Source organism: Neovison vison, chromosome 2 (genome assembly GCF_020171115.1).
Source record: "Neovison vison isolate M4711 chromosome 2, ASM_NN_V1, whole genome shotgun sequence".
Taxonomy (NCBI): Eukaryota; Metazoa; Chordata; class Mammalia; order Carnivora; family Mustelidae; genus Neogale; species Neogale vison.
The window spans coordinates 54,093,107-54,110,203 of record NC_058092.1 but is presented as its reverse complement, the minus strand read 5'-3'; the positions used below and the strand labels follow the sequence as shown (position 1 = coordinate 54,110,203).

Genomic DNA, 17,097 nt, shown 5'->3' with positions numbered 1-17,097 from the left:
TCTAAATAAATAAATAAACAAACAAATAAATAAAATATTTTAGAGATTAACTAATTAATTAAAATACATTCTTACCATGCACTGTAGGTGAAGGACTTCTTGTAGGCTGAAGAAAGGGGTCACTGGAAGCACTGGACGTGGTCAGAAAAGAACCCAGGAGATCCTGACCTGATGGTTTAGAAGGTCCTCCAAATGGGTCAAAGGTGGCACCTAGACAATGGAAGGAAAGCCGTGTTTCTTCGTCCTGTGAGTTCATTCATTAAATTAATACTGAAGAGTTGTCACTGGGATGAAGCCTGCCTCCTGGGCCACTCCACAGGCCCGTTCTACCCTTACAATTTCCCCCAGGGCCAAGAGTGGAACCTGAGGATTCCGGACTGCACAGGAATGGGACTGGCATACCAATGTCTTCATGGACAAAGGAAAACTGTAGATTTATCTGCTGGATGACCCATAAATCCCATCAATGAGGGCCTCGTGGACCCTCCAGAAATGACCCACAAAACCACGCTGGGACCAAAGGAGATGCTCTGTGAACAGCCTGTGCTCACACTAAATGTATTAGTGAACAAAGACCAGGCAGACAAGCTCTGCTATCAAGGTGAACAGCAGAAAACCCCACTGACCAGGTTTTGCTTAACTTCTGTTTTGTGTTTTTTGTGGTCTCTGGCTCACTTGAAAGTTAGAAAGAGGAGAAAATGAGTGTTGCTCTGTCACTCAAACGCTTTCTCAGAACACCACCTCTCAGTAAGTTGCTAGAAACCAGGTGCAGATTTAGTGAAGTGAGGAAAAGTCTGTGAATGTACCTAGACGACCAGAACAAAGTAAGCAGCTGAGGCCTCCAGCAACAATATAGCAAAACCAACGTTGTATCATTTCTCAGAGCTTATACTGCCCTTCAAAGAAAAATACTTCAGTGGATTCTCAGTCTCTCCCTGCCAGATAGTAGTATCATCTTCATCCCACAGGATATGAAACGGTTTCAGAGGGCCAAGTCAATCAATACATTTAGCCTCAGTTTCATTATCTACAACCTGAGGCACGGGTTTAACTCATATCTCAAAGATCCCCTGTAGCTCTGACCCTAGAATGTAACTATCTACACGAGACTGTGATGAACTGAATCACTGAAAGTCACACAAAGTGCGTGGCCTTGGAACCTGACTGAGTACTATGGTGTTTGGATCTTGCAGACATTTTTTTTCCAACAGATCTTTTATTCACTTTGTTGAGTAGGAACTAGATAAAGGGAAGCCAGATAGAGAGGAAACGGCCTGAGATTCAGGGCGCCTGGGTACTACCATGGCCCATCCGTCACTGATGTAGGAGCTGGAGCCTCAACACCCACATACTGTGATTTTAAGACTCACTTTTACACCGAACACCTCCAGCTGAATGACTGTAAATGAACATCACCCTGAGAGCCCCCTGGGAACTGCAGGATTAGCTTGGGGAAGCAAGTTCTCACAGGTTACCACAGCAGTGCAGAGCTGAGGTGTTTCTCTTTACTCTTCCTAACGTGATGTCATCTTGGTTCCTGGCGATAGTAAGAAGGGGCAGCTAAAACACTGACCCAGCTACATACAATGTCTTGCAAATTTCAAAACACTGCCAAGGAACAGTCGTAGGCTGAGCCTGTAACAATGAGCAGAGCAAAGCCAAACCACCTGGGAAACAACCACCTGGCTACAGTCAGCAGTGCTGCTGCCTAAGTGCTTTGAATGTAGCTTGAAGTAACCAAGTACTTCTCTGGTACCCAAAGTGTATTTAGAAAATCACAATTCCAGGAAAACACTACAGGAAAATTAAGAGAGAGCTCTCAAGTCAAATGGCCCAGTTTTGGACCCTGGCCCCGCCAATAACGAGCTGTATAAATGTATGCTACTAATTTGACCCTAAGCCTCCATTTCCTTAACTCTAAAAATAGGGACAATAATAGCACCTAGTTACCAGATTTTTATAATAACTGAATCCATGCTTCGTGTTAAATTTCATGTTAGGCTAACAGTAAGTACTCCATGAATATTAGCTGTTATTATTAGTAACAATGTATCATTCTACATCCCCAAGCAGAAGTCACTAAAGCAGCTCAGGTATTGAAGCTCTGGGGGAAAAAAAAAAAAAACAAAAAACAAAGAAAGGATGAAGAGCTCAAACATTCACTCTTACACCGTCCTACCAAAATGGACAACATTCCTATTTCCTCTTACATTCTCCATTTAACTGGAGATAGAGACCTCTAAGAGGGAGACCAGGGAGTCTCACTGACTAGGAAAGTTCAATACTGCCTGCTTGCCCCCAAGGTTACCATTCAAAACTGAGAGGTACAACACAACATGGAAAACATTACCTTCTCCCACTCTTAGGGTTGGAGACGCAGACGTGGAGGCAGCAGAGCGGCGTGGTGTCGACTGGGTGGACGCAGGTCCGCTTGGATGAAACACGTCTTCTACCCCTGACTGGCCAGCCTGGGCAGGCCCGGCTGCCCCTCCACCCCCAAACAGGTCACTTAGCAGTTCAGAATTGGTGGGAGGCGCCACTGGCGGAGAGAAGTTCTGACTCACTGCAGACCCTTCCAAGCCCAGAAGGTCCACATCCTCGGGGGGTGGAGGAGCAGCTGGCTCCTGCTGCTTTTTGCTGGGCTTTTTAGCTCCATGATGTTTGTCACCACTGGCATTGCCATGTGGACTGGACAGAGTCAGAAGTTCATCATCCGACTGCTCACTTTCTGGGTTCACTAGTGCAGCGTGGTCCTCTTCACAGAACGATTTTTCTGATTTCTGATCTAAGGAAGGCAAAGATGCCCATAATTAGTTACTGGCCACAGGACTATTGGTTTTGAGGAGAGAGAGTCAGTCCAGAACTCCAGAAACAGGAAGGAGCAGGCCTGAGCAAACAATGCTTTCAGACCCTTACTAATGGCCATTGGGATGTATTTCCCATGACATTCAATCACCCTCTGTTGGGCATCTGAGAGGCAGGACGGCACAATGAAAAGGAGCAGGAACTTCACAGCTGGACAGGCTGGGTCTGAATCCCACCTCTACTACTTACTGGTTCTGTGACATTGAGAAAGTCACTTTCCTTCTCCTCTGCTCTGTGCCTTGGTTTCCTCCTCAGCAAAAGGGGGGTAACAAAGAGTACCTAACTCAGCTGGCCACTGTAAGAATTACATGAGATGATAGACGGAAAATGTTCAGACCAATATGAAGTAGTACTTCAGTGTTTACGATTATGATTATGATTATGATTATGATTATAATCTTCTAGGTGCTACTGCTAGGTGCTTTGGAAAACAAAAACAAAAACAAAAACCCTGTTTCCTGATCTTTTCCTGGTTCCTCTGTCTTTTCTTTTCCAGGCCTTTGGCCAAAAGCAAGTCCTTCCTCCCACAGTCTGGAGTGGAAGCAAGCCACACTCCTAACGAGTGAATAGACAGAGGGGCTCCGCTCAGGATGGTCCTTAGACCCTGTCAGCATCAGATGGGCAACAGGGAAGAGGCTGTTCTGGGGAAGGGATGAAGAGGCTGGTGAGGGACTTTTCAGACGCTCCTTGAAACAGATCCTCCAAAGGAACTTCCTTATTTAATGTCAGCTAGACACACAATCCAAATCAAGTACAGATCCATATCCTTAATCCCCAATTCTGAAATGCAAAAAGCTATGAAAAGGGAAAGGTCTCCCTAAGTTTGGAACAAATTCAGCTGGTGGAAAACCAGTTCTGACCAGAACTGATGTGAAAGTATTTATAAACTCCATTTATCTCACCCAGAGTGATTTTTTTTTTTTAATGTTTCACTGCAGAAACATGAATATGTTCCATTACAAGTTGTCTGAGATGCTGCTGGGGACACTAAGTAATAGACAATTTACGTACCATATCACCTTTCTAAAATTTGAAAACTTTTGCACTTCCTAAATGCTTCTGGTTCTGTGAGGTTCGGATAAGAAATTGTGCATTTGTGCTAAAACCTATTTCACAGCCTAACAGGAATGATTTCTAAATTACTTACTACAATGTCAGTGGAGAGGGAAAAGTGAAGTTTTATTAAAAGCCCTTATGAGAAGAAGTTAAGATGGCAGTGGGCTTGTTACTGTGGGAACTGGGAAGTCTACCTGCTGTCTAAATTTCACTGGGCATCCCATTTTTTTTTAATGTTACTGGTTCCATTTCTCAGTAGGAAATTCTGAAAAGTAAGGCTTTTTTTTCTTTTTTAAAAATATTTTACTTTTTTATTTGAGAGAGAATGAGAGAGAGCATGAGAAGGGGGAGGGTCAAAGGGAGACGCAGACTCCCCACCAAGCAGAGAGCCAAATGTGGGACTCAATCCCAGGACTCTAGGATCATGACCTGAGCTGAAGGCAGTTGCTCAACCAACTGAGCTACCCAGGCTCCCTGAAAGTAAGGCTTTTAATTCAAAGGAATTCTGTGAACTTTTTTGTCACCAAAAAACTCCAAAGACAATGGGAATACCACATTATGCTCACTCAGCAAAGAAAGGCAAATCAAAAGAATTTAATCCAGCGCATTGCCAAAGCTATTTTCTTACCCCTTTCTTAGAGAAAGTCCTTGCAATTCAATTCTGCATTGAATCTTGCAGTTAACCTCAGCAAACTCTACAGCAAGGAGACAAATGTATATGGACAGAACGCCAATGCCAGTCTACCAATGGCAGCAGTGTGAAATGTTATGTTGGAAAGATTCTAAAAACATCTCAAGGTTTGGCAGAAAAGGATAATGTGATTGAGCCCAATCTCTGCCATGGCTGTTAAGGCATGTAGCAGAGACATATAGGCAAGGTGTTTGCCTTCTCTGCACCGGGGAAAGCTTAGATCTGCACTGTTGGTGGTGAGAGCCCTCTGGGAGAAATACCAGACTTCATATTTTCAGAATATGTACTCAAGAGCAGGAGATAGCATCCTTTATTAACTCGTGTGTCAGCAGCATAAAGGGAAATCCTAGAGAATGTCATGCTTATTCCTAAGTCCATGTAACATGTGATCCAAAACACAGCGTAGAGAGAAAAGGTGGAATTTGGCTAAAAATGGTTTTCTACATTATTCTAAGAGTACCCATGGAGTTGAAAGTAGGGAAGTAATTTCAAATTGCCTGATTAAGAAAAAGGAATGAGCAGGGAGGGTGTGAAATAAGGAGGAATAAGGATGACTTCTAAGTGCTGCTGCCTTTGAGGCTGCTTTGAGGATGAACCACGTTCACAGAAGAACCATGTAACTTAAGTGTCTAACCACATAACTCAGAAAAATGCTTGGAAGTACCTTGCCAACAGAGAGAGGAAAAGAAGCCACCTTGCCCAAAATGCCGGGGGTTGTCCGGAGGGATGTCTATTGGAGCCTGTCCTACAAGACAAAAGGCCATGTAGCTCAATGAAACACAGGAAAGAGTCAAAGGGATAACTAACACAGAGGCTTTGCCCTGAAAATAAAGCCACCAGGGGATTCATACCTCCCAAGACCAGAGTATCTTGATGCTCCTGGTGAGAAGAGAAGAGGATGCTGGGATTGACATCTTTCGTGCAGTAATGTTCCCATGGTGGAGTTAAGTCTATCACTTTGTCGTGGGGCTGTAGTTCTACATCCAGAGTCACCTGAAATAGCTGAGGGTATTTTTCTGGTACATCACATGCATCCAACTCAGGTCTACATAGGAATTTAAAAGAAGATCGGTGAAAAACAATGGGATCAGAATGATGTTCAGCACAGAAACCATTGTAGGTTGACTCAGGTTGACCCTGAGACTCATTCCTAGGGAAAAAGCAATCATTAACCAGTTAAGTGACTTAACTGTCCTGAGCTTGCTTTCCTCATCAAGAGAAAAGAGAAGAGTAATGCCTACTCAAAAAAATTGGATACTACTGCATGTGAAGGCATTCTAGAAGGACGGCTAAGGCCAAGTCAGTTGTTAAGGTAATGAAACAGCCCCAGGGGGCCACCCTGAGCTGTTGAATGTCCACCTCCTATACTGACCCTATCCTCCAGGCTTCAGCCACCCCTTTGAGTTCCCAAGACCATGTAATAATAAAGCAACTAAAGTTCGTACAGAGGGGTACCCTGCTTCAGTGCTATGGCCTGGCATTGTGTCTGAAGGGTCATCACTCATAGCATACCACAGATTAAACTGCCATCCCTATTGAAAGACACAAGGGGATACATAGAAGCAAAGGGTTTCTAATTTGTTCAGTCTTGTTCCCTCAAGAGGAATTTTAGACCCTTCTGTTTCAAGTCTTTGATCCTATTGTGTTCAAGACAAATTATATCCAATTGCAAGTTGTAAAATGCAACTGGGTTCTCCTGAGTTGCTAAGTTACACTCTAACAACTGTTAGTCCTGCAGCACAGGGTTCCAGGGGTGTTGCAGCATAGAGCCCATGAGCCTTGGGCTCTTGGCTTCCAGCATTTCACAGCTGCTTATATTGAAAGGGGTGTTCGGTTCAAGCAGCACTCACTTGGTGAACTTTAACACTGTGGTTTCCAGTGGTATGAATCCAGTATGAAACTGAAGCTGGAATATCTGGGTGTTGGTCACCTAAAAATACATGAGAGAAGCACATTACAGTCAGCCAGTGAAAAGGGAATCGGATCAAAAGATTGTATTTTAGGGAGCCATGCACTTTCAACTGTTTCAAAATCTGAGACTTTGCTTACTATGAATACTAAATGATCTTCCCATTTGGAAATAGCCCAGCAGAGTTTCCAGCCTCTCCTCCCCATGAACTCTGCTTGGGCAAGTCATCCCCTCCATTAATGTCTCACGTTCTTGCTCACTGTCATACTTTGGCTCATTCCATTCCTTCTACCCAGGATGCCCCTGCTCCAACCTCCAATCCTTCAAAGGCCACCTTACAAGGTCATATCCTCCCTGTAGCCTTTCTGCAGCCACCACGGGCTAAAACAAACCACGCCCATTATGGCATTCCATCCTACCTCTTCTCTGATAGTGAATATTCAGATATGTGATGAATTTCTCCTGCTAGGCTGAGCTCCCAAAGGGCAGGGACACAGTCTTATTCTTGCCTGTCCTACACCCCTAAGGGGACGACTGGCATAGAGCATGCGCTTAGCAAATTTCTGATTAAATACAATTCTGATTAAAATACAAGTACCTACTACATTATTCATAATATCCAAGAAGAGGTAAGACCCAAATGTCCATCAATTGATGAAGAGATGAATGGAAAGTGACAGAGCCATAATGGAATATCATTTGGCCATATAAGGGAATGAAGTACTGATACATGATACAACGTGGGTGAATTTCAGAAACATGCTAAGTGAAAGAAGTCAGTCTCAACGGACCACATATTGTATGATTCCATTTATATGAAATGTTCGAAATAAGCAAGTCTATAGAAACAGACAATAGATTGGTGGTTGCCTAGGAGATGGAAGAGGGGAATGGGCAGTGGCCGCTAATAAGTATAGAGGCTTCTTTTGGGCATGATAAAGATGTTATGGAATTATATAGTAGTGATGCATAACCTTTTGAAAATACTAAACATAATGTATGTACTACATACATTAAAAGAATGAATTTTATGTTATGTGAATGTTACGATAATAAGAAAATTTTAAAATATAATTACTTAAGTCCCACACCCTTCATAGAAATATATCCTCTCCCACTGATCCAAATGGGACACTATAAAAAAGGGCACAAGCTTCTAAAGAGCAAAGTTTGCTAGAAGTTCTAGGGCTGTCAGCTTCTGGCAAAGTCATCAAGCCAAGGACCAGGAAATCATAACCTCTCTGAGTCTCATTCCCTATAAAATGAGGGAAATAGGCATAAGTAATTTTTAAGACTTCTTTCTAATTCTAAAACTACAAGCCACTCAAACCCAAAGTAATGCCAAGAAAAGATTCTAAAATACTCCTTATATTAAGGGATGCCTTGCTGGCTCAGCAGGGAGAGCATGAGACTCTTGATCTCAGGGTCAGGAATTCAAGCTCCACACTGGGCACAGAGATTCCTTTAAATAACAACATAAAATAAAATTTTCCTATTAAAGGCTCAGAAGAATTTATGCCATGATTCCTCCTGAAACCATACCTTAGCCTGTAGCCGGCTCCCAATGGTTGACCTCAAGTGGTACATGGAAACAACAACATCTCCTTGCACAGTGATGCTCAAGGGAATGAAGATTTTTCCATCTTGGACACGGTATTCTCTTTGAACAGAGACAAAAATTTACATTGAAAGAGTCTAATCTTCTATTATCACATAGGTAGAGTCCTCTGTGGCTTTGGCCAACAGATCTATTGCCGAAGTCTGCACCCAAGAACTGTTTCCTATCTTGAGAAGAGTCAGGAGAACAGCCATGGGTGCAAACTGGTTCTCTCATGGGATGCTGTTGGTCTAATGATAGGTCCTCTCTCTCTCTATCCCAACTGGACTTCCAGATAAATTGACTACCCATCCCTACTCTGTAGATGTCATGATCCTCAAATATACCTAGCCATGCTGTATTTGTCACTTGACTTTAAATTAACAGTTAAAGTAGGGACAGAGGGAACAAAAATGTCCAACCAAGATCAGCATAGAAACTGCACTGTTATGCTCTCTGGGTATCTTGGATACCAATCCCCAAATTTAACCTATTCCAAACTAACTTCATTTTATGTTACCATCTACTATCTTCTCTCCATACCCCCACCACCTCCCTCTGGCACCCGCTCTTTATTGCGGATTCTATAACTGCTTTGATTAAATCACTGTCTACCTCATTGCTTACCCAGAAACTTCATTCATCCCTGATTTTTCCCTCATCCTCACTAAATCTCACCAAGGTCATCTCTTTCTTCAATGTGCAGGTCCTCTGTTCCCATCATTGTCTTAACCCTCATTATAGCTCACGCTAATACCTTAGCTTGTATCTCAATTTGAGAGGGAGCTATAATGTCCCTTGATTTAGCTTTGCTTTTCTATAATTACAACCTACATAGAATTTTTTTTTTTTTTAACATCAGCCATGTCACAGTAATGTAGTTCTCCCAGGAAGAATATGATCCAACTTACAGAAGAATAAGGCAATTCACAGGAAGAAGTAAAGAGATGTATCATGACTGGGGTGCCCAAGTGCCTCAGCCAGTTAAGCGTCTGCCTTCAGCTCAGGTCATGATCTCGGGGATCTGGGATCAAGCCCCACATCGCTCTCCCTGTTCAGTGGGGAGTCTGCATCTCCCCTTCCCTCTACCTATCTTCCCTACGTGTGCTCACTCCCTTGCTCTCTCTCTCAAACAAATAAAATCTTTTTTAAAAAAAGTATCATAACTTACTTCATTCGTTCAAAATCTGCACAGGTTGTATATATTTTGGTTTCTCCAATCAATACGTCACAGTAAGGACGACATCCGTTTCTCTGTTTGTTAAAAAAAGGAACTGGACTCACAGTGATGGACTTAATGGTGAGAGGCTTGAAGTGAGGGCGGTAAGGTTTGTCGGCTAGGAGGTCACACATATAGCCCAGGTACCTGAAACAGAAGATTGACATTCTGTCGGTGCCAAGCACACCAGAAGAAAGAAACGATCAATCTTTGCTGTCAAGTCTGTTCTAGAAAATGACTATCTTACAATAACCATTTACTGTGTTAATTTCTTAAACATTAACTGCCAAAAGAGGATGTAGCCAAAAATTTAGGAAAGCTTTTATCTAGTGACATTCCTGTATTTCCCTTGAAGAACTGAAAAGGCATATTTATTTAATGAAAAAGCTTGTGGGAGCCTTACACTAGCTCGCTATTTGCATATCTGTTCTTATTTGATCGATCAGATTCAATCTGTCAGCTAAAGGCTTGCTCTGGCTCTGAGAAAATTTTAGGATTTATCATCAGAAACACTTTCAATGCAAAAAAAGTAAGGAGAAGCAATTAAAATAAGAGAAAGGGAGAAATTGTGACTAATGGGAATATAATAAGTCAATTACCTAAAAAGGGTTTTCCTTTTTTTAAGTGCATGACAGCAGTTTAGAAACATCTGGGCCTACTCTGCATCTAGCTTACTTTACCTCCTGTGGGATGGCGATAGCCCGATTCCGGGTCGCTTTGCGTATAACAACCGTACAGCAGGGCCAGGAGTAGAGTAGAGGTTACAGAAAATGAACATAGCACCGACCAGAATTGACGATGCTGCCCGTCCATCCTGCCAAGAAAGATACATAAACACTTTATGTATAAATGTGATTCATTGGACCATAAACAGATATGGTCCAATCAGCCACTCACCATGGAGAAGGGCTGTGCTTGCAGTGAAAAGAGGGGAGAAAAGGGAGAATTCCTCTTAACAGAATGATTTTCAGTTAAAAATTGTGCGTTTGAAAACCAAACTCTGTCCCAGATCTTCAAATCACAACACAGCAAGGGCAAAATTAACTCTACTAACCTAAGAAGCCAAGCATTGTAAGTTTAATTTGTATATATTTACTGAAAAATAATCTAATCTTCAAAGTAACTTTGATCTCGTAAGATCAGAACTGGTAGTTGAGGTCTCTTGGTTGCAGGCCAGAGATAGAGTTCACAGATTTGGGAAATACTGTTTTTCAGAATATGCTATGTACATATTTCACCCAAGGTATGTTCCCAGAATCAGAGAAAATAAAGAAGATTTACATGATTCAACCACATTTAATGGAGAACTATATGCAGTAACACTCCTGATAGATGGTGACACAGGTTCTTCTAGAATACTTTAAGTGACACGGAGTTTGCTGCTCCTAGAAGAAGCTCAGTCCCGGTTACAAAGTTTTTGTCCTGAGTAAGTTCAGCTTAAAGTCTATTCCACTCAGTGATCCTGATTCTTCCTTCTGTCAGAAAAAAGTAAGCCTACTTCTTTCTCCCTGAGAAAGCCTTTCACGTGTCTGAAATACCCTCCCTTCCCACCAACTCTTCTGTTTTCAAGGTTAAAAACGCACCCAATCTATGATGGCTAATATCATAGTGTCAACTTGACTGGGTTAAGGGATGCTCAGATAGCTGGTAAAATACTACTTCTGGATGTGTCTATGAGGGTGCTTCTAAAAGAGATCAACATTTGATTCAGTAGAGTGAGCAAAAAAAGAAACACCCTCATCAACATGAGTGGGCATCATCTAATCTCTTAAGGACCCGGATAGAACCAAAAAGTAAAGAAGGGCAAATTTTCTGTGTTTTTTAACTAGAAATGTCTACCTTCTTCTCCCCTTAGACATCAGAGCCTCTGGTTCTCAGGCCTTGGACTCAGACTGAATTACACTGCCAGCTTTTCTGGTTTTTTAGCCTGCAGAGAGCAAATAAATTGTGGGACCTTTCAGCCTCTGTAACTGCATGAGCCAATTCCTATAATAAATACATTATATGTTGGCTCTGTTTCTCTAAAGAATCCCAACCAATACATAGTTCCTTTGATTCTTCCCCATTTGATATTCCATTTTCACAGACGTCATTTGGCAAACTTTTTCTGCACAGACTCATTTTAAAACAACAACCTTAAATGTGCTACCCAGATGTGAAATACAAGATATGAGATATACTCCAACCACACTAGAGAGGAAAAGAAATACCATCTTCCTTATTCTGGACACTATGCTTTTACTAACATAACCACAGGCTAAAGTAGTTTATATACAGGCTAAGTCACACAACAAGCTCTTACTGATCTTCCTATCCACTAAAACCCCTAGTTCTTTTTCAAATGATGTGTTAAGCTAAGACACAAAAATATTTAATCTTTTACAACAAGATTAGGGACTTTACATTTATTCTGTGTTTAATTTCACATTGTTAGCTTCTGTTAAACAACCAACCTGCAATGGCTTTTAAAATCCAGATTCTTTATATGACCTTCCCAGTTCCGAGAAAATTGGTAAGCTTGATCTTCATATCATCATCAATGTTTTTAATTAAAAGAGCAACAAAATGCAACTTTCTCCTGGAAGGATGCTGATTCATTAATCACCTACTTTTGGAAGCAGATACTGAGCCAAAATCCAACTCAATGTATAACAGCCTAGCCCAGATTCCTCTATCTTGATTATAAGAAATTGGAAAATATCTTTCAGGAATCCAATAAACTGTCCCTACTAATCTATTGGCCTTGTTGCAAAAGTTCAGTTGTTTTGATACATGTGTTCATAATGAAGCAATGAGGACTTCTTTTTCCGAAGAGTTTAATATCATCTGTGCAAAGACTTAGATTAGACTTATGCTTTGAATTGCCATCAGGTTCACCAGCCTGTAACTTTCCAGGATCAACCTCCTCCATCTTTTGGAAAAACTCCCCTGTCTTTGTTTGCTTGGCCCCTCCATTTCCTGTTTCCTCATATTACATAAGGAGTCCAAGATTGCTTTTCCCAGCGCTCTCGGCATTCTGTCACAGAATTTAAGTCTAGAGAGTGGATTATTTTTAAGTACTGTGAAGCTCTTTTCATATCTCACTACCTATCAGCTTGTCTTAATGATCATTGTAACTCCCTTCCTAGCCTGACATCTGTTTCCCTGATAGAGAAACAGAAAAAAGGAGTTAAGATTAAACCATGTGCCTTAAGCATTTGTTATTGACCTTATTCCAAGGACAGTTTTTGTGTTTTTTTTAAAGACATTTTTCTTAATATTCATTCCTTTTAGATTTAGCCTTCTTGATACTCTTACCTGATTCATGGCTCTAGGGATATGTGTCCCCTCCTTTTTTATCTACCACACAAGTCTTTTTCAAAGTTTAACTAGTTTTTTATGGAAAGATGAGTATACGCTTATTATTTTTAATAAGACAGAAATATACATGATAAAAATAAAAGCTCCCACTTTCAGCTTAAATTCCATTTCCCGAAGACTTGATACAGACGTACGACTCATGCACATCATTTTCCAGTGAGTAGAGAGCAGCCAATGGTGTCATAATCCTTTGTCTGCTTCTTTTTCTTCTTTGTTGGCTTTTGATTCTTCATGATTGTATCATAAGAACCAGAAGCCTCCGGTATCTCTTAAGCCATCTTCTCTTACAAAGCTGTCAGACTCTGGCTCTCCGAACTTTTTAGAAAGTTCTTGAGTAAAGAGAAAATCACCAGGGTGCCTAAAGGCTGCTTAGTCCCTGAAAGTAATCTGCTCTATTGTACAATCTACTGTGCCTCCACAAGAAAACCCTTTGGCCTTTTGCATTAAACTTCTATGAACAGCAAGTGCTTTTTCTTTGTTGCCAAGAGTCTGAGAACATGAGACAGAAAGAAGAAAGTATGCTCTTTAGATTTTTTCCCTCTTTTAGCCAACTGGCTCTCAAGGAGGGAGAAAATCATCAGGTAATCCCTAGAGCAAAAAAATATATACCCTAACATTTCTAGAAGCAATGAATAGTTCTAGTATTTATGCTCAGATTCTACGTGTGTGTCCATTTGTTCATGCATGCAATCACTTATTCAAACCTTTCAGACCCGGGTACAAAGGTAAAGAAGACATAGTTCTTGCTGGTGAGATGCTTATAGTCTAGTGCAAAAACAGGCAGACCACCAGATTACAAGGATGCCACAGAGGACATTAAGATACACACTGGGGACATACTCATGAGTCAAAAATATTTTACCAGAGTTGAGTTTTAAACAACAGATAAGAGGATAGTTGGGGAAAGGGACCCTAAGAAGTCAGGGGTCAGGAAAGTCATCACTTCCGCTAGGAATTGCTACAACATACAATCAATCTACATGACTATGTGCAAGAGCAGAAGGGTCTTCTTATTTCATTTTCATTCAAGCACGAAAAGAAATGATAAATATTCCAATGTGTTTATCAATTTTATTCACACAGAACTTAATGGTATTTCTGCCTGTGTCTACTTCTTCTTCAGTCCTTGTGGCTACCTCTTTTATAATACTTAGCACATTCTAGAGGCCCTGTACTATGTGTATGTATCTGCCTCTCTCAAAAGTACTCAAGTTTTAAGGCAAGAATAATAAATTCCTCCCTCATTTTTATATCCCTCACATTACCTAATTTCTAAGTAGGGATTCGATAAATGCTTATTCAGCTTAAATCTTACCTGTCCACCAGTCTGTACAGAGCCAGCTGTACTTGGCCAAACCAAACCCACCTACTACAAATGACAGCAACAACAGTAATGAAGATTACTCACCAAGCAGTGGACAACACAGACGTTTTTGGGATTCTGTAGTAGCCAATTATACATATTCCGACACACGGCAAAAAGGTTGTGTAGACTGGGGGCCTGCCTGATGGGCCAACTGCACTCTGAGACCTAAGGCACAGAGCAAAAGGAAATGAACTCCCCAAGCAACTCCTCTCCATAAAGAGCTATCACAACAAACAACTTTTGGAATATGATACCACATTCTCTTTTAATCTAGAAGGAAGAGATGGGAACAGGGTCCAAACGCAGAAGAATTGTTTAATATAACAATTCCTCAATTAAAAAATTCCATTCCAATAAAGGTATTAAAAACACATTTTGAAGTACATTTTAAGTAAAAATAGATCATTTAGGAGTACCTGGGTGGCTCAGTCAGTGAAGAGACCAACTCTTGATTTCAGCTCAGGTCATGACCTCAGGGTTGGGAGATCCAGTTCCACACTGGGCTCTGCACTCAGCACAGAATCTGCTTGAGATTTTCTCTCTCTCCCTCTCTTGTCCTCTGCTCCTCCCCCCCCCCACTTCCCTACACCTGGGCATGCACACACATATGCATACATGTTCTCTCTCTCTCTTAAAAAAAAAAAAAAGACCATTTAAACTGTATGTTTGGATTTTTTTAAATTATGTGAGGCTGCATTTAATTTCTATTAAGTATAAAATGTTTGGGGGCACCTGGGTGGCTCAGTGAGTTAAGCCTCTGTCTTCAGCTCAGGTCATGATCCCAGGGTCCTGGGATGCAGCCCTACATTGGGCTCTCTGCTTGGCAGGGAACCTCCTTCCCCATCTCTCTCTGCCTGCCTGCCTCTTTCTACTTGTGATCTCTCTCTCTGTGTCAAATAAATAAATAAAATCTAAAAAAATAAAATAAACAAAATAAAATGTTTGACCTGCCTATTATATACTTATTTACAGTATTACCTTATAAATCCTACATTATCCCTAATTTTACCCTAGTTCTCATGAGAACATGAAAAGAGCTGCAGAGTAAGCCAAAGATACCCTTGTTCAGAGCTCTTATTTCTTTCTGTCTTAAAGAGAGAACTCACAACTCCATGGGGCAATCCTCGGTATTTTCATTCATCTAATACATGTGTTCCTTTAACCCATTACAGAGCATTGACTATATTCCTAGAATTCTGTTCGGCTATGAGCTGTACCATAATCATACAAATCAGGTATTAATGTGATCCCCATTCTACAGATGAAAAAACTGACTCTCAGAGGTTGTCTTGTCTAAAGTCATACTGTTGGTCAGTACCAGCAGTGCAACCCAGATCTTCTGAATATAAATCACTGGGCAACAAGAGTAGACTGGTAGAGCTCATCACTGATTCAAAATATTAGGCATGAACCCCAACTGATAAGATATTTACTAATTTAGGTAACAAAAATAAGGAGAAGTTTAGACTTGGGCAAACCCTATGACCTCTTTTAGCTTTTCTTCCTTCATAAAATATGGTGAGTGGTACCTACCTATCTACCTCACAAGATGTGATTAGTATATGAGGATGTATTTCAAGGGCTCAGCTCAGAATCTGACACACACACAAAGTGATTAAGGAATGTTAGTTATTATGATCATTATTGTATCATATTGTATCAGTGCAAAGCCCTGGGTTCAGATAAAGTCAGATATGTTTGAATAAAATGAATGAAACCCTGTTTGATAACCCTTTAGATAAGTAGACTTATCTACCCTGTAGGTAGACAAACTAAGCAAACTAAGTGGTAAACTAGTAACTAGTAAACTAAGTGGTTGAAACAATTCACACAGCTATCAAGTAGACTTATCTACCTCTACTTATCTAAAGGGCCAGATCACTCAAGGTCTGTTAGGAGCTGGGAGAATATTGAAGGAGAGTGACTTTCATCTGCATTTTCCGAAGATGTCTCAAGATCCAGTGTGGAGAATGGATGTGGATGCCATGAGAGTAGCCAAGGAGAGCAGCCAGGAGGCTGCTGAGGAGTCCAAGTCAGGGATGATGGCGGCTTAGGCCAGACAAGTGCCAGTGGGACTTGAGGGATTCAGGAATTAGAGATGAGGTGGAGTACCTGTATATGTATGACTTGGAGACTGATCATATGCGGGCAGTGAGTGTGCAGGGGTGTACTTAAGAGATGAGGGGGAAAGAGTCAAGGATGACCCCTAGGTTTCCAGCCTGAATGGCTGCATAAAAGGATGGTAGGTGCCATTTACTGAGCTAAGGAATTCTGAAGACTAGGTTTTTATGTGGATGGTGTCACCAGAAAATACTCTGAAACACTACCTCCGCTGGCCTAAGAAACCCCAAATGTCTCAAATTCCTAATGTTTAACAGTGGGGAGAGGGAGGCCGGAGTAATCTATTTGGTTGCCCTTTTCTGGTAACCAGATAATCACTAATCAAAATAGAAATGGAAAGGAGGTGTGTTCTCTCTAGAGCGGGCATCCAAAGGCAAACGCCTGGAGTTTCCCATTCTGGGGTTGTCAAGAAAGTCCATTCCTTTAGCTGAATTTGTAACATTTTTCTGTAAGATGACTGTAGGGTAATGACTCACTTACCTGTATCTTTTGGCAACGATGGGTGTGATTTTAGTAAACTAAGTGGTTGAAACAATTCACACAGCTATCAAATAATCTGGGATGACCCTCTACTGGCGGTCTGTCAATTTAGACTCTGTATCAGCTTGCCCCCTTCTACCCAATATGAATCAGGGCTGTGCTTGATCCATTCTTTACCCCCAAATGGATTCCCCACTAATGTGTTCTCAAGAAACAGAAATGACATATTGATTTAAAAAAAAAAAAAAAAGAATAGTTGGGAAGACAAATTTTGCCTTGGAGAAATTGCAAAGTGTACATTTGTATAAGCTAGTTCTTGTCTCAATGTTTTTCTTCCCTGGTAAGAGTACATTCATCGTTTAAAACCCAAGTTCAAGTGCTCTTTTGTCTCTGACAGTTTCTTTAACACCCAGAGGCAGAAATCTTCGTTAAC

General features: G+C 41.1%; 1 protein-coding gene across 2 annotated transcripts in view; it reads right to left on the bottom strand.

The window, feature by feature from the left end:
- DNAJC6 (DnaJ heat shock protein family (Hsp40) member C6) overlaps positions 1-17,097 on the bottom strand; it is a 139,805-nt gene that overhangs the window by 18,511 nt on the left and 104,197 nt on the right. For both annotated transcript variants that reach the window (XM_044238385.1, XM_044238384.1), the window contains exons 5-13: positions 14,106-14,228; positions 10,018-10,151; positions 9,290-9,484; positions 8,064-8,181; positions 6,463-6,542; positions 5,464-5,657; positions 5,277-5,357; positions 2,351-2,785; positions 76-210 (exon numbers count right to left, since the gene is read on the bottom strand). In XM_044238385.1, the coding sequence (XP_044094320.1) occupies positions 76-210; positions 2,351-2,785; positions 5,277-5,357; positions 5,464-5,657; positions 6,463-6,542; positions 8,064-8,181; positions 9,290-9,484; positions 10,018-10,151; positions 14,106-14,228 (1,495 nt within the window). The remainder of the gene's footprint in view (positions 1-75; positions 211-2,350; positions 2,786-5,276; positions 5,358-5,463; positions 5,658-6,462; positions 6,543-8,063; positions 8,182-9,289; positions 9,485-10,017; positions 10,152-14,105; positions 14,229-17,097) is intronic.